General features: G+C 43.0%; 1 protein-coding gene across 2 annotated transcripts in view; it reads left to right on the forward strand.

Moving 5' to 3' along the window:
- The window catches only part of LOC122552129 (procathepsin L-like), a 40375-nt gene extending 21063 nt beyond the window's left edge, over positions 1-19312 (forward strand). Inside the window, exons 5-8 of one of the 2 annotated variants that reach the window (XM_043694621.1) lie at positions 4530-4748; positions 13259-13421; positions 16328-16430; positions 18926-19312. In XM_043694621.1, the coding sequence (XP_043550556.1) occupies positions 4530-4748; positions 13259-13421; positions 16328-16430; positions 18926-19037 (597 nt within the window). In that variant the 3' untranslated portion in view covers positions 19038-19312. Of the gene's footprint in view, positions 1-4529; positions 4749-13258; positions 13482-16327; positions 16431-18925 lie in introns of those variants that run through there. The other variant, XM_043694622.1, reaches the window with a different exon arrangement.
- The last annotated feature ends 355 nt before the right edge of the window (positions 19313-19667 follow it).

Here is a 19667-nt window from a genome sequence, read left to right on the forward strand (position 1 = left end):
ACATTCCCTATCTCGGTCCCTGACGTTAGTGTGAATGAGTTCGTCAGCTATATCTGGGGCCCGGAGGTGTGTGACATGCAAGGAGCAAATGCATTAAGATGGCCCGGGGTTCAGAGGTCGACCCATATAGCAGGGATCTGTGTGAAATATTCTCTCCCTGTATTGAGACTTTAAGGAATGCAGGCTGATTGTGACCATGAACGAAGCTCCTATCACATGACTCCTTCCCATCCAAGATGCATTTTATTCACCATTGCAGATACTGTTGTCACCTATCCTCGCTTCACAACTGCAATTCCCCAGACATCCCAACACACAGCCCTCAGGCCTGGAGAATTAAAAGAAAAATCTTCTTTGTGTGACAAAAGTTCCAACTGCCCGGACTGGTCAGTTTGCAGGCACAGGACATATGAGACCCAGTCTCTGGTTGGCAGAAGTAAGGACAGCAACACAAACCTCACCCCCCACACCAGATTATGATCAATCTCCTGGACTGGGATCTGAATCGGCCCTTGATGTTCCTTGAATGTACTTTGGATCTAATCTGTCAGTTGGGTAACTCTCCCTGCAACAAACTTCCAATGCCAGTTGCTGATGGACCATTCATTTCACTATTGTACTTACATAGCTCGCAGCAAGTGTGGAAGGGAAGTCTTATCAAGGTAATCGTGAAGTAGCAAATGCCTGATGTCAATGTCCATGAACAAGGGATTCATACAGCTGGAACCTGTGCATCTTGCCCTGAGATGCTATTCATTCTGATATGACACCACGATCGTTTGAAATAAATCGGAAACTGCATTTTCAAGCTCCCTCTCTGATAGCTATGTCATTTGTCCTTCATAGCCAACTCAATGTGTGAATTTCTTAAGAGAGGAAAATGAATAATGAGACAAGGAGTACAATTAACAAGGCATTTCAAAATCAAATAATCCCCTTTTGCTGCAAATCGTTGTTTACTGCTGTAGAAGTCACATCAGTCTTCCTGGGGATCACCCCAAGGAGGAGGATGGACACAAACATTGTCCCCACGGGGCATTCATCTCCTGTGTAAACCGGCTGGCAGAGTTGTTTGCCAACATCTTCAAATTTTCCTTTCTACAAGCCGAAGTCCTAACTTACTTCAAGGAATCACCATCACAAAAGGAAATGAAAAAACGTCATGCGATGTTTCTTAATCAGTATCGTCCAGTGGCCTGATTGCAATAATCATAAAGTGCTTCAAGAGTCTAGTTATGGTCCGCATCAATTCCACTCTCATGGCCTGCCTCAGTCACTTACAATTTACCTATTGACGTAACAGGTCCACAGTGGGTGTAATATATCTAGCCCTGCACTCATCTCTGGAACATCTGGACAACAAGGGCACTTTTGTCAGACTCCGGCTCACTTACTGTAGGTCTGCCTTCAACAGAGCTATTATGCTTTCCACAATGATCTCAAAACTCCGTGACCTTAGTCATGTCTCTATCCTCTGCAACTGGATCTTCAGCTGTTTGACCCATAGACAACAACGAGTGAAGATAGGCAACTTCACCTTCTCCCGAATAATTCTCAGCACTTGCCTCCCCCAATGATGCGTGCTGAGCCCGCTGCTGTATTCCCTGAACACCCATGAATGCGTTGCCACATTCCAGATGAAGAACATCTATATGTTCGCTGATAAGTTCACTGCAATAGAAGTTACATTAAAAAACGATGACTGAGAAGACACAATGGAGATAGAGGGATTGTTGACATGGAACAATGAAAACAACCTCTCTCTCTGTCCCAACGTCAGGAAAATTAAATAACTGATCGTTGACTTCAGAAAGAAAGGAGGAGGACAAGCTTGCATCTGCATCAGCGGAACTGAGTTTGAGAGGATCGGGAACGTCAAAATCCTTGGACTGACCGTAATGGACAATCTTGCCTGCATATACCACGTGGTTGTTCCGATTAAGAATGTACAGCAACGCCACTTCTTCCTCAGAGACGTCAGGAAATTTGGGATGTTCATAAAGACCTTCAATAACTTCGACATATGCACCATTGACCATATACTATCCGAGTGCCGAATGGGCAGGTATGGCAACTGCAAAGCTCAGGATCATAAGAAATAACTAGAATTTGTATCAAGACATTGTTCAAAAGGGCTACAACACATTGCAGCACTCCAGAACTGCCGAAAGAGGGAGAAGAACACCTCTACAAGGTATTCGCCAAAAACGGTTCCCGCCACGTTTTCATCAACAGATGCCTAAGCGAAGGACAAAGGATGAGAACATGCCACAACCGAAAGGACGAGTCATGTTCCCATACATCAAGAACATTTCTGAACTGACAGCCAGACTACTACAACCACTAGGACTCATAACAGCACACAAACCAACATCCACTCTCAGACAACAACTCACCAGGACAAAGGAACCGATACCCAGCATAAGCAAAACCAACGTAGTATACAAAATCCCATGCAAAGACTGCACAAAACACTATATTGGACAAACAGGAAGACAGCTAACGATCTGCATCCATGAACACCAACAAGCCACGAAACGACACGACCAGCTATCCTTCGTAGCCACACACGCAGATGACAACCAACATGAGTTCGACTGGGACAACACTACTAGTAAAGCACAAGCCAAACACAGAACAGCCAGGGAATTCCTAGAGGCATGGCACTCATCCATAGATTCTATCAACAAACACATCGACCTGGACCCAATATACCGGCCACTGCAGTGGACAGCTGGAACTGACAACCGGAAGCAGCAGATACAAACCACTTTAAATGCCGTACGAAACAACACAGAAGTGCTTCCCAGAGACTCCCAAGCACTGAGGATGTCACCTCAACAGGAGAGAAACGTCTGCAACACAAATTCCCAACTCGGCGAACAGAACCACAACGAGCACCCGAGCTACATATCTTCACACAAACTTCGAAAAGTACAGAAGGTTGTGTACACAACCCAGATCATAATGAAAGTGAGTAATACATCTATGAGTTCCTCTTCAATACCTCGTTTCCACAAAAAGGCTGTCAACATCATCAACGACCCACACCACCCCGGTAATGAACTCCTACGGCCTATTCCGTCAGGCAGTAGATATCGAAGGAGAAAGTGAGGTCTGCAGATGCTGGAGATCAAAGTTGAAACTTTATTGCTGGAACAGCACAGCAGGTCAGGCAGCATCCAGGGAACAGGAGATTCGACGTTTCGGGCACATTCCTGAAGAAGGGCCTGTGCCCGAAACGTCGAATCTCCTGTTCCCTGGATGCTGCCTGACCTGCTGTGCTGTTCCAGCAATAAAGTTTCAAAGTAGATATCGAAGCTTGAACACATCCACCTTAAGGCACAGAAGCAGTTCTTCCCCAGCTGTTATTAGACTTTCTAGCCTCAAATCATATTGATCTTATTAAATTTAACCTTGTCTGGTGCCGACCCTGTGTAAAGTGACCTGCATGCCTCTGTCCAAGTCAGTTTAATCTGTACGTCCTTGCGTACTGTCATGTGCCTTTATTGCTCATAAATAACGTTTTCCGCCGTTCTTAGCGACACGTGACAATACATCAATCAAATCAAATCCCCTTGAAATTAGGCTTATTGAGGAGTTGGTTGAAGTTATCAAATTTCAAAAGTGATCCTGAATACCCACAGGGAGAATAGTGTCTAAATTATATTAAATCAATTCAAGCACATCACTGCCTCTGGAGAAGCTCATTTCATCACTCATCAAAAACAGATAGATGGAGTGAGATGCTATTCATAAGCAAAAAAGACTGATTGCCTGGTTTGGAGAAAATTGTAGACTTGGAGAATGCAGTTTGTAATTAATGTGCTATATAACTCAAGAACAAACACGGGTGGAAAGGCAAGGCGCTCCCTACGTGGCTTCATTGAAAGGGCAACTAAACATGGCTCAGAGTTGTGTATGGATTTAACAGGATAGAGGAATAATCATTGTTCTAGTTACAATTGAGTGCATCGAGCTGGCTCTGTTACGATCTCCATTGTTTTTCACCTACAAAGTGGTTTGACTTCACTGTCGGGAGAACATTGAAACCTACACCCGTCCAACATTTCCACTTTCCCCAGCACCAACCTTCATATCACAGTCACATTGCTAGTTTGATGTCAATATTTGTATATTTCATTCCCCTTGAAATGAGGCTTATTGAGGAGTTGGTTGAAGTTAAAAAAATCGCAAAAGATCCTTAATACCTAGAGAGAGTGGTGTCAACATTATATTTAAGATGGATTAGAGACCGTGTTGAATTACTGAGTCACTGACTCCATCCCTTTTTGCTTATAAAATGATTCGGCTGTCACGATGCTGGTGAACCAAAGAGCAATTCCGGCAGTGTTCTCCGAGCCCAGGCCCTCAGCTACGCAATGATAACGTTGAAGTCTGAGAAACCTGAGCAAACAGTTAGACGAAGAGTATCAGTGTGTGACTGCGCTCCAAATGAGAGTAGATGGAAAGTGGGCATTGTTTTTACGCCAGTATAATTTAGTGTGGTTGTATTTCTTCAAAACTAGGGTCAATGCCAAGCTTCCTGGGCTTTCAGTACAACTGGTGCCATTGAAGGACAGTGGGCAAAAAGACATGGAAACCTGGTTTCTCTCAGTGAACAGAACCTTATTGATTGTGACAGACAAAGTTTCGGATGCTTTGATGGAGCCGTATGGAGCGCCTTTGATTATGTGATGAAACATAATGGCATCAACTCTGCTGAAACGTACCCTTACACAGAAAAGGTAAATCAGCTAAAATTCTAGGAAGATCGTGGTGGAGTAGGGAGTCACCAATATTTCGTTTTATTTCATTTCATCTGCCCCTTTTTTTTCGCTTGTGCTTTTACTTCTGTTTTGTTTTAGTTACCTCTTGTATAGAGCTGCGACATTTGTGAGCGAGTCTAGCAGCATGGAAGCACGAAGGTGGTAGCCGAGAGTATTTGGGTTCCTGATGACTACTGTCCGAATGCCAAAAATGGCTGCTCAGGCGGTGGTGAGTCTGGGCTCCTGGCAGCGTCTGTATTCAGCTCAGTTTCACAAAAATAGCATTGCAGATGAGTATGGGTTCCTGGAAGTACATGTATCCAGCATACAGTCTTGGAGTCAGAATGCAGTCGACTTTGGATTCTGTCAGTGCGTGTATCCGGTGCAGATTCATGTAGGAAGGGTGAAAGTGTGTTTGTCTGCTGTCAGAGACTATGCAGCACAGATTCATGGAGGTAAGGTGGAGATGTATTTCCATGTCTGTCAGTGTCTGTACCCAGCACAGATTCATGGAGGCAGAAAAGATGAGTTTGGTTCCTGTTATTACTGTGTCCATCACAGTTTCTTGGAGGCAGGGAGCTGAGTTTGGGTTCCTGTCAGGATCTGTATCCAGCACAGATTCATGGACGCAGCAATGCAGGTGCGTTTGGAACCTGTACAAAATCCATCTGCATCAGCAGTGAGCAGTATTAGACAACGATGTCGACAGCAACCTCATGGTGACGACAGAGTCGTGTTTTGAACAATGCCCTGTTTAGCAGTATTAGTAAACAGAACTTTCCTGTGTACTGCTACTTTGGTAATGTCCAACGAGAACTCATTGTGAACATGGCATCAATGGAGCCGAAATGCTGACAAAGATTAGGCGACTTTCATTCCAGCGGTGATAGAGAAAGGGACGCATGCTTGGCCACTAGGCCCATGATGGAACACTTAACAAGGACTATGCATTTGGACATATTCATTTGGTTCTTTTTTGTCTTTATGTTTTATGTTTTGATTATACATGTGTTTTCAGATGGTTCTGCAGCGTCTCTACACTATACAACACAGTTCGCTGCATATTGTAACAGGATACACGTTATAATAAAACCATCAAATCGAATTCATTAATGTGCTTCTGACAAACACGATTTTTTTTTACTTTTTTCAATGTGTTAAACTATGGAGTCCAGCGCTATTCAAATGGGAGCTGCCATCCTGAATTTGCGTCAATCCTTCCCTGAGAATCGGCTATCAACTTTCTGCCAGAGTCACTGTGCAACCAGCATTAAGAAGGCTGAGACAATATCAGTTGTCAGCTCTCTCTCTCATTTTTCCCTTATCTTGGAATGATCTCCTAAATCTCGATTTAACACCTTCTACCCTCAGGCAATGTGTCTGAGGAGTTAACAGAACAATCCTGTGCATTGCTACTCACCATTACCACAGTTTAAAGATGTGGAGGTTAGGAGGTTTGGCAATGTTAAACTAACAATAGTGCGCAGGGAATTTTAGGTTAGGCCAGTTAGACATGGGAGCTGCAGGGTTACAAGGATAGAGTAGGGCCAAGTGGGCTGTTTCAACACTTTGAGGTTCTATGATTCTGTGAGATGGCATGTGTAAGTGGCAGTTAGCTGAATCAACAGATCATTCAACACGTTCGACCTTTCAGATCGGGGCGGCACGGTGACTCCGTGGTAAGCACTGCTGCATCACAGCACCAGGGTTTCAGTTTCGAATCCAGCCTCGGGCGACTGTCTATGCGGACTTTGCACGTTCTCCCAGTGTCTGGGTGGGTTTTTTTTCCGGGTGCTCAGGTTTCCTCCTGCAATCTAAAGATGTGCAGGTCAGGTGAATTGGCCATGCTAAATTGCACGTCATGTTAGGTGCATTAGTCAGAGGGAAATGGGTCTGGGTGGGTTACTCTTCGGATGGTCAGTGTGAACTAGTTGGGCCGAAGGGCCTGTTTCTACACTGTAGGGTATCTAATCTAGCCATCCAGTACAACAGTTAACGTATGAATATCGCGATTGACAGCATTGCAGGGTCAAGAATAGAGGTAACTATTTCAGTCTGTCTGCTTCTCCCACGTACCTCATCAAGCTGGTCAGTCACTTTAATATAAGCTGTAAATTTACTTGAAAAAAAAATAAGTTTTCAGTGTGAGCTATTAAAAGTTATTAACGTTTGGTGAGAAAGCTTAGAGTTGATATGCAAGTCATTTGTCGATGTCGATGGTAGGTCTCTGTGTGAATATGGTCCTTTGTTAAGTGGGGTGTTTACTCTTCAGGAATGTCATTTAACATGCAACTTTGCTGGTTTGAAATTTTGTATGCTGTGGTGCTATTCACGCAACTTGGATTGAATCTGTACTCAGGAGACTTTTTGTCCCGAAGTTGCTTTACGTCTAATGTTGCTCCTCCAGAAGCCGTTGTTGCCTGGTGATAATTCTTCACTTCACAATTGTCCTTGTTTAATGGAATACGATTGGGATCGGCCTTTTCCGTCCAAATCCCAGCTGGTTGTATCAGTGTCACACAACTTCACCTTGTTTTCAGTGCATTTTTCAAATCCTTTCCCCATCTCCACCACACACTCATGTTCGGGCTCCTTGTCGCTGACTTGTGCGTTATTATCCAGCAGAGATGTGATTTTTTGGGGGGATTACGTCGACACTGTATGATTTTTCCTGAGGTAACCTGAGCCCACAAGCAACACAAAGTTTGAGTTCATTGTGTGACCATGCACTCTGCTCTCTGCAAGCCAGCATTTTATTGGCAGAAGAAAAAAACTGAATGAAAAGAGCACACTCTCCATGTGACAGGCGTATATAATCTGGTGACTGGGCGTTACTCTAAGCTAAACTTATTATATGACCATGCTTTATGGAGGTGGTGGTCTCTCACTCACTGGCTAGCGACTCAACATTAACAGTGTCCCCTCTTCTCATGTAACCCCAATGGATGTATTGTCACACACGCACTGAGCTGGACAACATAAGGGCGTTGTCCAGATGCAAGGCCTAAGGAGCGGTTATTACCAGGCAGAGACCAGTGGCCCTTTTCAACAAAAAGGCAGCAACTTCCTGTACAACAACAACCCGAGGGCTGGTATCGTTCCTGGGTAACAGAACAACAGCAAGTGATTGAGTGAGAACCAGAGCGGTTACTATTATAACACAGCTTTTTGCAGGTGTATGTTTCGCTGGGGTTGGGTGTGGTGCAGTAAGGTCGGATCGCAGCAGCTGTGCCCTTCCTCAACTGGTGCTTGATATTTCCCACGCCAGGAATCCACAATCCTCTCTGAGCACATTTTCTAGTAATCCTCTCATGTTGAGCACCTCACTCGCCACTGAAAGAATTCCATGGGCATTGGAACTGCTAAGTACTGTCAATTGCCAATTTGGCAACCTCAGTTTGGGCTCCATCAGAATTAGTCAGCTCGCGATTCATTACGTCTTTGACCCCCTGTTGGATAAACGAACAGCTCTCCAGAGTTAAAGTGAGAATGACACCCCTTTCCATCAAGACATGATGTGACATCAAGGACCCCAAAAACACTGGAGTGACGGGAATTGGGAGAAAAGTTTCCATTGGTTGTCGTCATAAAGAAAACAATGGAAGGTGTTTGCAATTATTTGATGTCTTTCTGCTCAGGATGTATCTTTTGCAGGTCTTCTGTGTACTCTTCTTGGCACAACCATCTTAAGCTGCTTCGTCAATGGTTTTCCATCCATAATGTCTGCAGGGGGACTATCTAAACGACGATCAGCATCATTTGCTTTTTATCACATTTTGAAACAATCTGTGGACAATGCAGCAAGGTGTGGATAATATCTGCACTTAAGAAGACAAACAACAAATACAGTTCTCACCAATGACGCAATCCAACAAGAGACATGATTCAACCATCACTCTTTAATATGCAATGGTATTGCCATTCGAGTATCTCACACCATCAACATCCCTGAAGCCATTCCATCAACGAAACGCAAGGCAGGAGTGTGATGGAATATTTCCACTTACCTTGATTAGTGTGTCTCCGGTAACTAGGAAAGGAGTAGTCATTTTATTGGGTACCTTCTTTAGACCCCGCATTAGCAGCAGAGAGATGGAAGAACAGGTTGGACAGTAGATCAAGGAATCGTGCAGATGAAACAGAGCTGTTGTTGTGGGTGATTTGAACTTCCTCAATATTGATTGGAACATCCGTGTTGAAAATGGTCTGAATGGAGACGATTTTGTCAGGTATGTGCAGGAAGGATTCCTGGCTCAATATGTAGATATGTCGACTGGAGGGAGGCCGTGTTGGATTTGGTGCTCGGCAATGAGCCAGGCCAGGTATCAGATCTCTAGGAAAACATTTCAGTGACAGTGACCATAAATGCATAACCTTTTCTGGAGCCATGGAGAAGAACAGGAACATACAGTATGAGAAGGAATTTAATTTGGGAATGGGATATTTTATTTGTATTAGACAGGAGCTGAGAAGTACAAATTGGGAATAATTATTCTGCAGAAATGTACAGCAGAAATTTGAAGGCTCTTTAAGATGCATTTGCTGCAAGTGTTGGACAACTTTGGCCCAGTGAGACAGGCACAGAATAGTTCCCTAAAGCAGCGATGGATGACAAGAGCAGAAGAGCTGGGTCTGTAACAAATATAGAGAATTATAGGGCAGGAAGGAAAAGGCACATAAATGGACTGAGGAGAACTGGTATGGTGCACGCAAAAGCCTTGTCGGGAAGGATTGTTAAAACCCTAAAGGCGATATACATACATGGAAAGAATAAGAGAATGATCTAAGAAGGGGTTAAGCCTGATCAAAGCTCGTGGACGGATCTTGAGCACAGAGCCTGGCGAGACAGGACAGGCTCTACGTGAGATTTGTGCTTCCATATACATCAGAGAGCGGGACCTTGTTGACAGATAGAATACCGGGACCAGATTAATAGGCCTGAACAGATTGATATTAAAAACGTGGATACGGTGGAAATTCTAGGTAGCATCACGATAGGCAAGTCCACAGGACCGGACCAGATATATCCAGGCTTACTACGAGAAGTGAGGAATGCGATTTCTGCGCCGCAGGCGCAGCAATCTTTGCATCCAATCTATTCACAGGAGTAGTACCGGATGTTTGGAGGTAGGTGAATTTTGTCCCTCTGTTCAAGAAAGGAAATAAGGAAATCCCTGGAAATTACAGACCAGATTATTTCACATCAGTGGTCAGCAAGGTACTGGGAAGGATTCTGATCGTTAGGATTTTAGACGATTGAGAAAAATATATTTTGAAAAAGGATAATCAACATGGTCTTCTTGAGGCGCAGGTCCTCACTATCCTTATTGAGTTCTTTGAGGATGTATCGGGACCGGTTGATGAAGGTCGAGCAGAGGATGTGGCCCATAGAATTCCAGTAAGGCATTTGGTAAGTTTCCCCACGGTAGGCTCAATCAAGAATTTAGGAAGTATGAGATTCATGGAAATTTTGCTAACTGTATACAGAATTGGCGGGCCAAAAGAAGGCAGAAAATGTTCGTGGATGGAAAGTCTTCCATGTAAAGGTCGGAGACCAGTGGTCTCCTGCAGGGATCTGTCCTTGGGCCACCGCTTTTCATATTTATAAGTGACTTGGATAAAGAAGTGGATTCTGGGTCAGCAAATGTTTTGATGATCCGAATGTCGGTGGTATTGTAGATGGTGTCGAGCGCGGTAGGCTAGAAAAGTCATTGGCAGGATGCCGACCTGGGCTGAGAAGTGGCAGAGGGAGTTCCATTGGGATAAATGTGAAGGGATTCATTTTGGAATTTCCAAATTGAATGCTGAAAACAGAGATAAAGACAGGGTTTTTGGCAATGTGGTGGAATGGCGGCTCTTGGGATCCACGTACATAGATCCCTCAACGTTGCCAGTCAACTTGGTAGGCTGATTAAGAAGACGTACGTTGTAATGAATTTCACTAATGGGGCGTCGAGTTTAAGAGTCGCAATATTTTGCTGCAGCTCTATTAAACCCTAGTTTTTTAGACTACACTTGGGATATTATATGCAGTTCTGATTGCCTTATTAGACGAAGGATGTTCATGCTTTAGAGACGATGCAGAGGAGATTAAACAAGATTCTGCCTGGATTGGAGCACAGCCTTGTGAAGAGATGTTGACTGAGTTAGTGCTTTTCAAACAGGAGAGAAAAAAAGAAGAGAGGTGACTTCATCGAGTTGTATAAAGTAATGAGAGGCATAGAGAAAGCGATAAATAGAAACGGTTCCTCAGGTAAAAAGCTGTCACGAGGGTTCATAAGTTAAAGGTGATTCGAGAAAGCATAGAGGAGATGTCAGAGGTAGAGCATTTATGCAGAGAGTGGATGGTGTGTGGAGTGCACTGCCAGCTTTGGTAGTAGAGGCAGAGACATTAGGAGCATTTACCTGTCTGCTGGACAAGCACATGGACAGCAGTAATTTGAGGGATTTCTCGTTACATTGAACTTATATTAAGATCAATTTTCGGCTTAACATCGAGGTTCAAATGACCTCTACTGGGCTGCACTGTTTTATTTTTGTGTTTTGACATTTAGTATGTTTGATACCGTTCAGGACATTCAGGCCATTTGTCTGGCACCGAATCCACATATGCTCATTTCCTCCACTGTCATCGTAAAGTGGTCACAATGTGTACTATCTGCAAGTTCCTCTTCAAAACGTATCTGAGTGTCTTTAGACAGAACTTTCGAAACCCATGGCCACTTCCGTCATGGTTGACTAAAGCAGCAGATACAAGTAATACCAACCCATGCCCCATCCCTGTGAATCACTCACCATCCCGCCTCTGAAATATATTTTCATTACTTCATTGATTCTGGGTCAAAAGTCTTGAACTCCCTCTCGAACAACATTGTACCTATCAAAACTTCTGCAATTATTTTGGAAGGCAGCTCATCATTACCTTCTCCAAGCCAAGTGTGAATGAGTAACACAAGCTAACACAGTCTGCCACACCTATATTCTAATACGCCTTGGATTTAAATCTGGGGGAACGTGGCCTTCCCTCCTGCTACACATATCCAACCATTTGAATATCCCTCCCAGTATCAATCTCACCCCGAAAGATGGCATCAGGTCCTGCCCTGTGTCGTGAAGCTGAAATAACTGCAACAATGTTGAGAAGTAACTGAAAATTATTGGCCAGAATCTTCACTCGATCAGAGAGTAGGAACACTCTGCAATAGACACCGCATTTATAATTTTCCAATTTTCGTTTAAACACGGAGATAATCGTCATATTTTTGACAATATACATGTTCATTCATTTCCAGCATGCAAGATTCTGCAGAGAGTGCTAGAGGTGCAGGTGCATGTTTTCTTGCAAGTGGAGCCGAGGGTAGATAGGATGGTGAAGGAGGCACTTGGCACAGTTACCTTCATTGATCAGAGCATTGATACAGGAATTGGGATGCTACATTGCGGTTCTCATTGACATTAGTGAGGCCACTTTTGGACTACTGCATACAGGTTTGTTTATACTATTACATGGACGAAGTTGTTAAGTTTGACATGGTGCAGAAAAGATAGACGAGGAGTTTGCTGGGATTGGGTTTTAGTTAGCGAGTGAGGCTGAATAGGCTGGGGTTTTCGCCCAACGGTGGAACAGAGGCTGAGGGGTAACCTTATCAGGGTTTATAAAATCATGAAGGGCACGGATAAGGTGAAAAGTCACGATCATTTAGCCAGAGTATGGGAGTCCAAAACTAGAGAGCATGGACTTAAAATTAAAGGGGAAAAACTTGAAAAGGAACTGACACTAAAACAAATGAGTTGTAAGCCAAGGACTGAAATTCTGTAAATATTAATTAGTTTTAGAAAGGTCTATCTGCACGATATGAACTTAATTCATCCGTGTATGATCACAACTTTCACATGAGTATACCGAAAACTCTGAAGAGGCTCAACACTTTTAAAATGTAGTTTCAGTATGAGATAATCAGAGGGAGAGCTTGATTAGGATATTGAGCTGTCAAGGAAAGGTACAATATTCTCCATGTACCCACAATTTTAATCATTTGCGATACCTTTGTCTGGTCTAAGTGCCGAATGTTTAGAATGCATTGAGCAATGCATGTTACCTTTGATACAAAACAAAAAAAAAGTATCTGATTTGTAACTTTTTCGCATCGAAGTTCATGCGTGCATAGAAGAACTGCAAGATGAAGTTGTGGAGGTTGGTATAATTGCAACATTTAAAAGGGACCGAGATGGGTACATGGATTGGAAGGGTTTAGGGTCAAATGCTCGCAAATGGAACTGCAATCTGTCAGGATATATGGTTGGAGCGGATGAGTTGGAACAAACATTTGTTTTCATGCTAATGATGACTTTTTTAAAGTTTGAACAAATATCGCAGATTTAGTGAAATAAACTGGCTGCCAAATTCGGAATGCAGAAAAGGGTTAAGCGATATAGCTTTATACTGATCATAATGAGTATTTCAATTGAACATTTACTTTAACATTTAGGAGGGATGGTGCAGATTTCAGCCAGATAAACCTGCTGCTAAAATCATGAACATGAAACGAGTTTCCGGAGGCGAGGCAGGATTGGAACAAGCAGTGAGAGAGATAGGACCAATGTCTGCTTTGATTGATGCAAGTCTGAAATCCTTCCAATTTTATGAAGAAGGCAAGAACCAGAGCTTCGGATGATGTCTATCAATCAGATTTATCAACTATTCAAGGAAAGGTATTATAAATCATACATCTACAAACACATTTACTGTTAATTTTTGTGTTAATGTCACAATACAGTTTACAATGCACCATACGCCTCGCCCTTGCCCCAATCCAATATTCACCACCCCTCCCAACCCCCTCAGTTCCAACTGTCAGTGCTGTCAGATATTGATTTAAAGCTGGACCTGCCTGAAAACCGAGCTCAGGAATGCTGATGGGAAAGGGACCAGCTCTCTTTCGAAGTATTACAGCCAGCTCTAAACGTGCTGCCAATATTAGAACAGATAGTGAGGTGTAACGGTGCTAATGTGCTGCTGAGTAACTGCACATGTCAGCACTGGGCCCAAGGACACCTGAGGCTCGCAAAACCTAAAGCAGTCTGCACACCTGAAAGACAATCCTGCCCCCAATAATGCAGCAGAGGTTCGAACTCAGGCAGAGACTCTGAGCAGAAATAAAAATGGAAATGTTGTAACAGGCCAGAAAGCAGTCCACAGGTTTTCTGAGACAACGCTGCAGAACTGGATGCAGTATGTGAACAGAACAAGAAAGGTGGAGTTCCTTCTTTAGAATAAGAGTCTCTCCAGCCAGATATTGAGAAGGCAGAGGGAGCAGGGAGCTGTCTCCTTCAAGGCCACAATTGAGAGATGGTTCCGTTGCACACGGGGTGGTATATTACCTGGCAATGCCACATGCTAACTCTAACTCATTCTGTCTGCTCTGAGGGGCCACAATGTGCCTCCTTCTGCTGCTATAAACAGCGTTTCTCACCTCCTTGACACGGCAGTAAACTGGGAGATGCCAGGCATGGAGTCTGCACCGGACTGAATCGATCTTCTCATGAAAATAATCTCAGAGCCGTAATCAATTTTACAACGACTGGCAGTGCCACGCTCTGCCTGCTTTCAGGTTGCAAGGCTGCTATTGAATAGTGGCATATTTCTGTGAGCGGCGTTTTTGTAAAATAAAGAGGTCACACTCACTGTTCCTGGGTAAGAGGAAGACATCGACATTCGAGTCAAAATTACTTGGCCTCCTGCCAATAACCCTTCACCCTATGCTCCATCTCTTTAATCAGCATCTGTTTTTATTCATGTGTCACCTCAAGAAAAATTGCAAATGCTGTGGCCTGAACAGGGAGAACGTCACTTGCACAGGTTCCTTGTGATCATGATAGAGATCGTCTCTGTGTGCAGGTCCAATTCGTTAATGATTTCATCAACATTACAAATTACTAAACACTTCTACAGTACAACCCAGAACTTGGAGACAAACTGGAAAATGCAGTGTGGTGCGCCTTTCGCAAACCAGGTGCAGGAAGTATTGCGTTAACAGAAAGTGTTATCACACATATCGTACCCAAATTGCTGTTCCATGCGGTCAGGGACCATGGTCAGTGTGTTCTGCAAACGTCTGGTAGTATTCAAGGGTAATAGTAATGGCCGATTTCAACTTCCCCAGAGACTTTTTCCCCGGGTGCAACAGAGTGTTACAAAGGGACATACATTTAAGGTGAAGGGTGGAAGGTATAGGGGGATGTCAGGGGTAGGTTCTTTACCCAGAGAGTGGTGGGGGCATGGAATGCGCTACATGTGGGAGTGGCAGAGTCAGAATCATTGGTGAACTTTAAGCGGCAATTGGATAGGTGCATGGATGGGTGCTTAAGCTAGGACAAATGTTCGGCACAACATCGTGCGCCGAAGGGCCTGTTCTGTGCTGTTCTATGTTCTATGTTCTAAAATACCCTCAGCTGGATAAAAGAGCAATCATCGTACACAGACAACAGCGATATTACAAAACAATTGGAAGCATATACTCGAGGTCGGACTTTCAATGGGAAAACGTGTAATCTGTGATTGGGTGAAACAAGCAGTTTAAATAAGAAAAGCGATGGTGGTCCAGCGCCAACATGAATGGAAATGCGATAATTAACTAAAGTAAAGAAATGTGCCCAGTTAATGGTAGGACCTTGGGGTGTGCTTTTGAACAAAGGTGTGCTTTTGAACTGGGTGCATAGTTCCTTGATATTGAAGTCACATGTAGTCAGGGTAGTGAAGGTACTATTCGTCAGTGCATTGATAGCAATTGGGATGCCTGTTTCAACTGCATAAGACATTGGTGAGGCCACTTTTAGAATATTACGTTAAAGTCTGTCTTTCTGCTATAAATCAAATTGTTAAATTTGAAACGATTCAGAAAATATTGACAAGGATTTAGCAAGGATTGAAGCGTTTGAGGGATTAGGTAAGGCTGAATAGGCTGGAGCTTTGTTTGCTGGTACAACATTAACTGAAGGGTGAGCTGGTAGAGGGTTATAAATAATAATGGGCATGGGTAGGGCAAAAAGGAGTGGAGTCCAAAACTAGAGACAATACGTTTAAGTTGGGAGTGGAAAAATTTAAAAGAGACCAGAGAGGCAATGTTTTCACACTGATCGTGGTCCGTGTCTGGAATGAGATGCCAGAAGAAGTGATGGTGTGTGATACATTTACAACATTAAAAGTGTCCTCTGGATGGGTACACGAATAGGAAGGGTTGACAAGGATATTGGCTAAATGATGGAAAATAGGATTAGATTGGTTAGTATATGTGGTCTTTATGGACGAATTAGATCGAAGTATCGAAATATTTTTATGCTTTAGAACTCTATGACTCTGAAGGATCAGTCGAGAGAAAGTGGGAAAGGCTGAGGTTATGGCTTTGGGAAACATTGATTAAAGTCAACAGAGGTAATGGCGTGCCATGTGGACTGACGATTTCAAGGCCGTTAATGATTACGTTACATTGTGTATTAATCAAAGGTAACACTTATTAAATATTTTGCAGAAAATGCTTTCAATATGTGTCTCCTTTCAGGCGTTTATTATGATGATAATTGCAATGGCCCTGTAACCGATGCAGTGCTGGTTGTTGGATTTGGGATTGAGGATGGAATGAACTACTGGCTGGTTAAAAACAGGTCTGTATACTGTGAAACAATGAACAATTGATCAGAGCCGTTCAAGGGACAGGGGCATAGAGTGAATTTTCTTTTTCTATGCTGCAAGCTGTGCATCTATTCAACGAACACATAACACTGTGTGTTCCTGAATGTGAATGGTTAATGGTAGTGCTGTCTGGGATCACATCTCAAAAACTCCAGAGAACAGTATCCCGTCACCAAGTGACCCTGCACTTACATGTGCAAAGTTCTTGATGAAATATTGCTTCGTTTCGAGGTAGGCATCAGAATGTCATTATCCCTGAAACTCGCAATGCTTTAAAAAAATAACCAATACAAATTACAAGCATATGGTTAAAATTAACAGCTGTACACTAGAGAAAAAACAATTTACAGGGTAACCAGGCAGCAAAGCCAAACTCTAAAACCAACATTGCAACTAGTTCACACGGAAACGAGGAAACAGATCAAATCACTTAACATTCTCACCTGTCACCAGGGCTCACTGATTGGACCGGATTAACAACCCCAATTCTGTAACATAGAACATATAACATTACAGCTCAGCATATGCCCTTCCACACCGCGATATTGGGCAGACGTGTGGAATCAATCTGAAGCCCTTCTAACCGACACTATTGCATTCTCATTCATGTGACTGACCAGTGACCATTTAAATATTCTTAAATTTAGCGATGCTATGACTGTTGCAGGCACGCTCCCCGCCCCGACTACACTATGAGTAAAAAAGAAACTAACTCTGACAACTGCCCTGTGTCTATCTCCTCTCAATTTAAAGCTATGACCCGTCATGTTAGCTATCGATATTCGAGTGAAAAGGCTCTCAAAATCCAACCTATCTAAACTTCTAATTATCTTATGCGTCTCAATTAATTCACCTCTCAAACTTTATCTGTCTAAAGAAAACTGAGGCAAGTCCGTCAACTCTTCCTCATAAAACCTTCTCTCCATACCAGACGATTTCCCAGTAAATCTCATCTCAACCCTTTCTAACGCAACCACATCCCTCCTATAATGGGGTAACCAGAACTGGACGCAAATTGCCGAATGTGGCTGCACCAGAAGTTTCTACGACTTGCAGCATGATCTCATGATTCCAAATCTCAATCGCTTTCCCAATAAACGCTAATACGCCGTCTGTCTTCTAAACAATCTAATCAACTGGGAGGCAATTTTGCCGGATCGATGTACCTCGACACAGAAATTTCTGTGTTCGTCTACCGAGCATTGGATCATTAGGCCATTACATTGAAATCCTTACAAAGTTAATCACCTCTCACTTTTTCGCATTAAACTGCATTTGCCATCTTTCAACACAGCTCTGCAGCTTATCTCGTCTCTCTGTAATCCACCCAGCCTTCGTCAGTATCTGCAACTCTGGAGATCTTAATGTCATTTGCTTGTTTACTACTTCATCCTTTTTGTGGTCTCATTTAGGTCATTTATGCAAACGACTAACAACAGTGGATCCAAAACGGATCCTGGTGGTGCTTCACGAGTAACCAGAATGAATGTTTCCCTTCTACCGCCACCATATGTCTTTTTTTAGCGAGCCATTATATGACGCCTCGCTAACTGCCATCATTACAATCACTGCAGGCAGGTTTGGAAGAAGTAGTCACATTACTGGTGAAAAATTTCAGGCCTGATTGGATACAAAATGTTTGCTTAAACAAGTCTTGTGGTCTAGCGAGTATACACACACATGCACACACTCTTACACTCACAGTCCTACTCTCTCTCTCACACACACACACATACACACTCACACACACACACAGACAGAAAGACACAGATGCACACGCACAACCACACACACATAATTCGACATGATTTCCCAGAGGAAACAGCATGTGTGTAACTTATAAAAAACACAACATTATGGTTCGATAAGGAAATTAGTATCAGAGTGCAATGGGTGGTGGGAAAGGTTGGTGAAGCTGGGGATGTGATTTAGAAAGGTTAACCCTATTTGGAAAAAAATGTGAAGGCTGGACTAACCTTGCAGTTCAGAAGACACTGGGTAACCTATACACAAATCAACTCATCCTCTCCACATAAAGTCTCTCTGTGGCAGGTAATCTCTGAAGGATGATGGTAAAAACTCTGGGAAAATCTTCCCCTCCATAAGTCAAGCAGGCAATCCCCAGGAGACCACATTTACTGCTCTCACTCATCCCTATACCCTCTTCCCTAACTATCTGCTCCGGCTGGAGATCTATCCCCGAAACGGATCTCACATCATGTCATTTAAAATGTTGTGTTGAGTCCATACTTACTGTATAGATTAGCAATTGATGCAAAAACTCGCAATTGATTCTTTGCTGTCTGATGTAAATTATTTTTCCAACTCATCTAGCTGAGTTCAATCCAGAATCCGGTCCCTAAAACCATTTCATCCATATCGCAGAGTTAAAACACCTGTTTCTCCAAACATGCCTCTTTTACCAGAGTTTGATTCCAACATCAATCTATCTTTTTTTTAATTCTAGTTGGGGAACAAACTGGGGTGAAGCCGGTTACATCAAAATGGCTAAGGATAGAGGGAATCATTGTCGAATTGCCAGCAATGTGTTCTACCCTATCGTGAAAGGAGCCAACTGATAAACCAGAGATTCATCAAACCCACCGGAAAGAATTACCGGAACATTTCTGCAAATGCTGACTCATTCAACAAATTGCTTTAACTGTCCGCTGCAAACATTAAAAAGTGAAATAATAACAGTTACTGCACATTTGTATTGCTTCATATAAAATCAATGGCATTGTATGATTGATACATATAACCATTGTAAATTTCAGCGCGAGTATATTCTCCAGCTTGTGCATGTACTGCTGATGTCCAACAATACAATAAACACTGCCAGCAATCAATTCCAGAAACGTTTGTTCCAGAGGAATATATTTGCTTTTTACCTAAAGGATTGCATTGAATGCTATGAAATCTATTGTACTAACATGTTGCTCTTAAACATACAGAACATTTGAGAAGTCTGTGTTTTCTGTCACCAGCACAGTTAATGAATACATGTAATGGGGTTATTGGGGAGAATAACGTTTACTTGAACAGAGTCGAACCGGAAACCCTCCTGGAAACAGTTTGATCTGCCCAGACTGTAGACTGGGAATCTCACGATGAGATTCAGTTACGGCAAATGCGAAAATGTAATTTCATTCATTGATTAACACTGCACAGATCAGCAGGAAAACTGAGCATTTTAATTATGGCAAAAC

The sequence above is a fragment of the Chiloscyllium plagiosum genome, chromosome 8 (assembly GCF_004010195.1).
Source record: "Chiloscyllium plagiosum isolate BGI_BamShark_2017 chromosome 8, ASM401019v2, whole genome shotgun sequence".
Lineage (NCBI taxonomy): Eukaryota > Metazoa > Chordata > Chondrichthyes > Orectolobiformes > Hemiscylliidae > Chiloscyllium > Chiloscyllium plagiosum.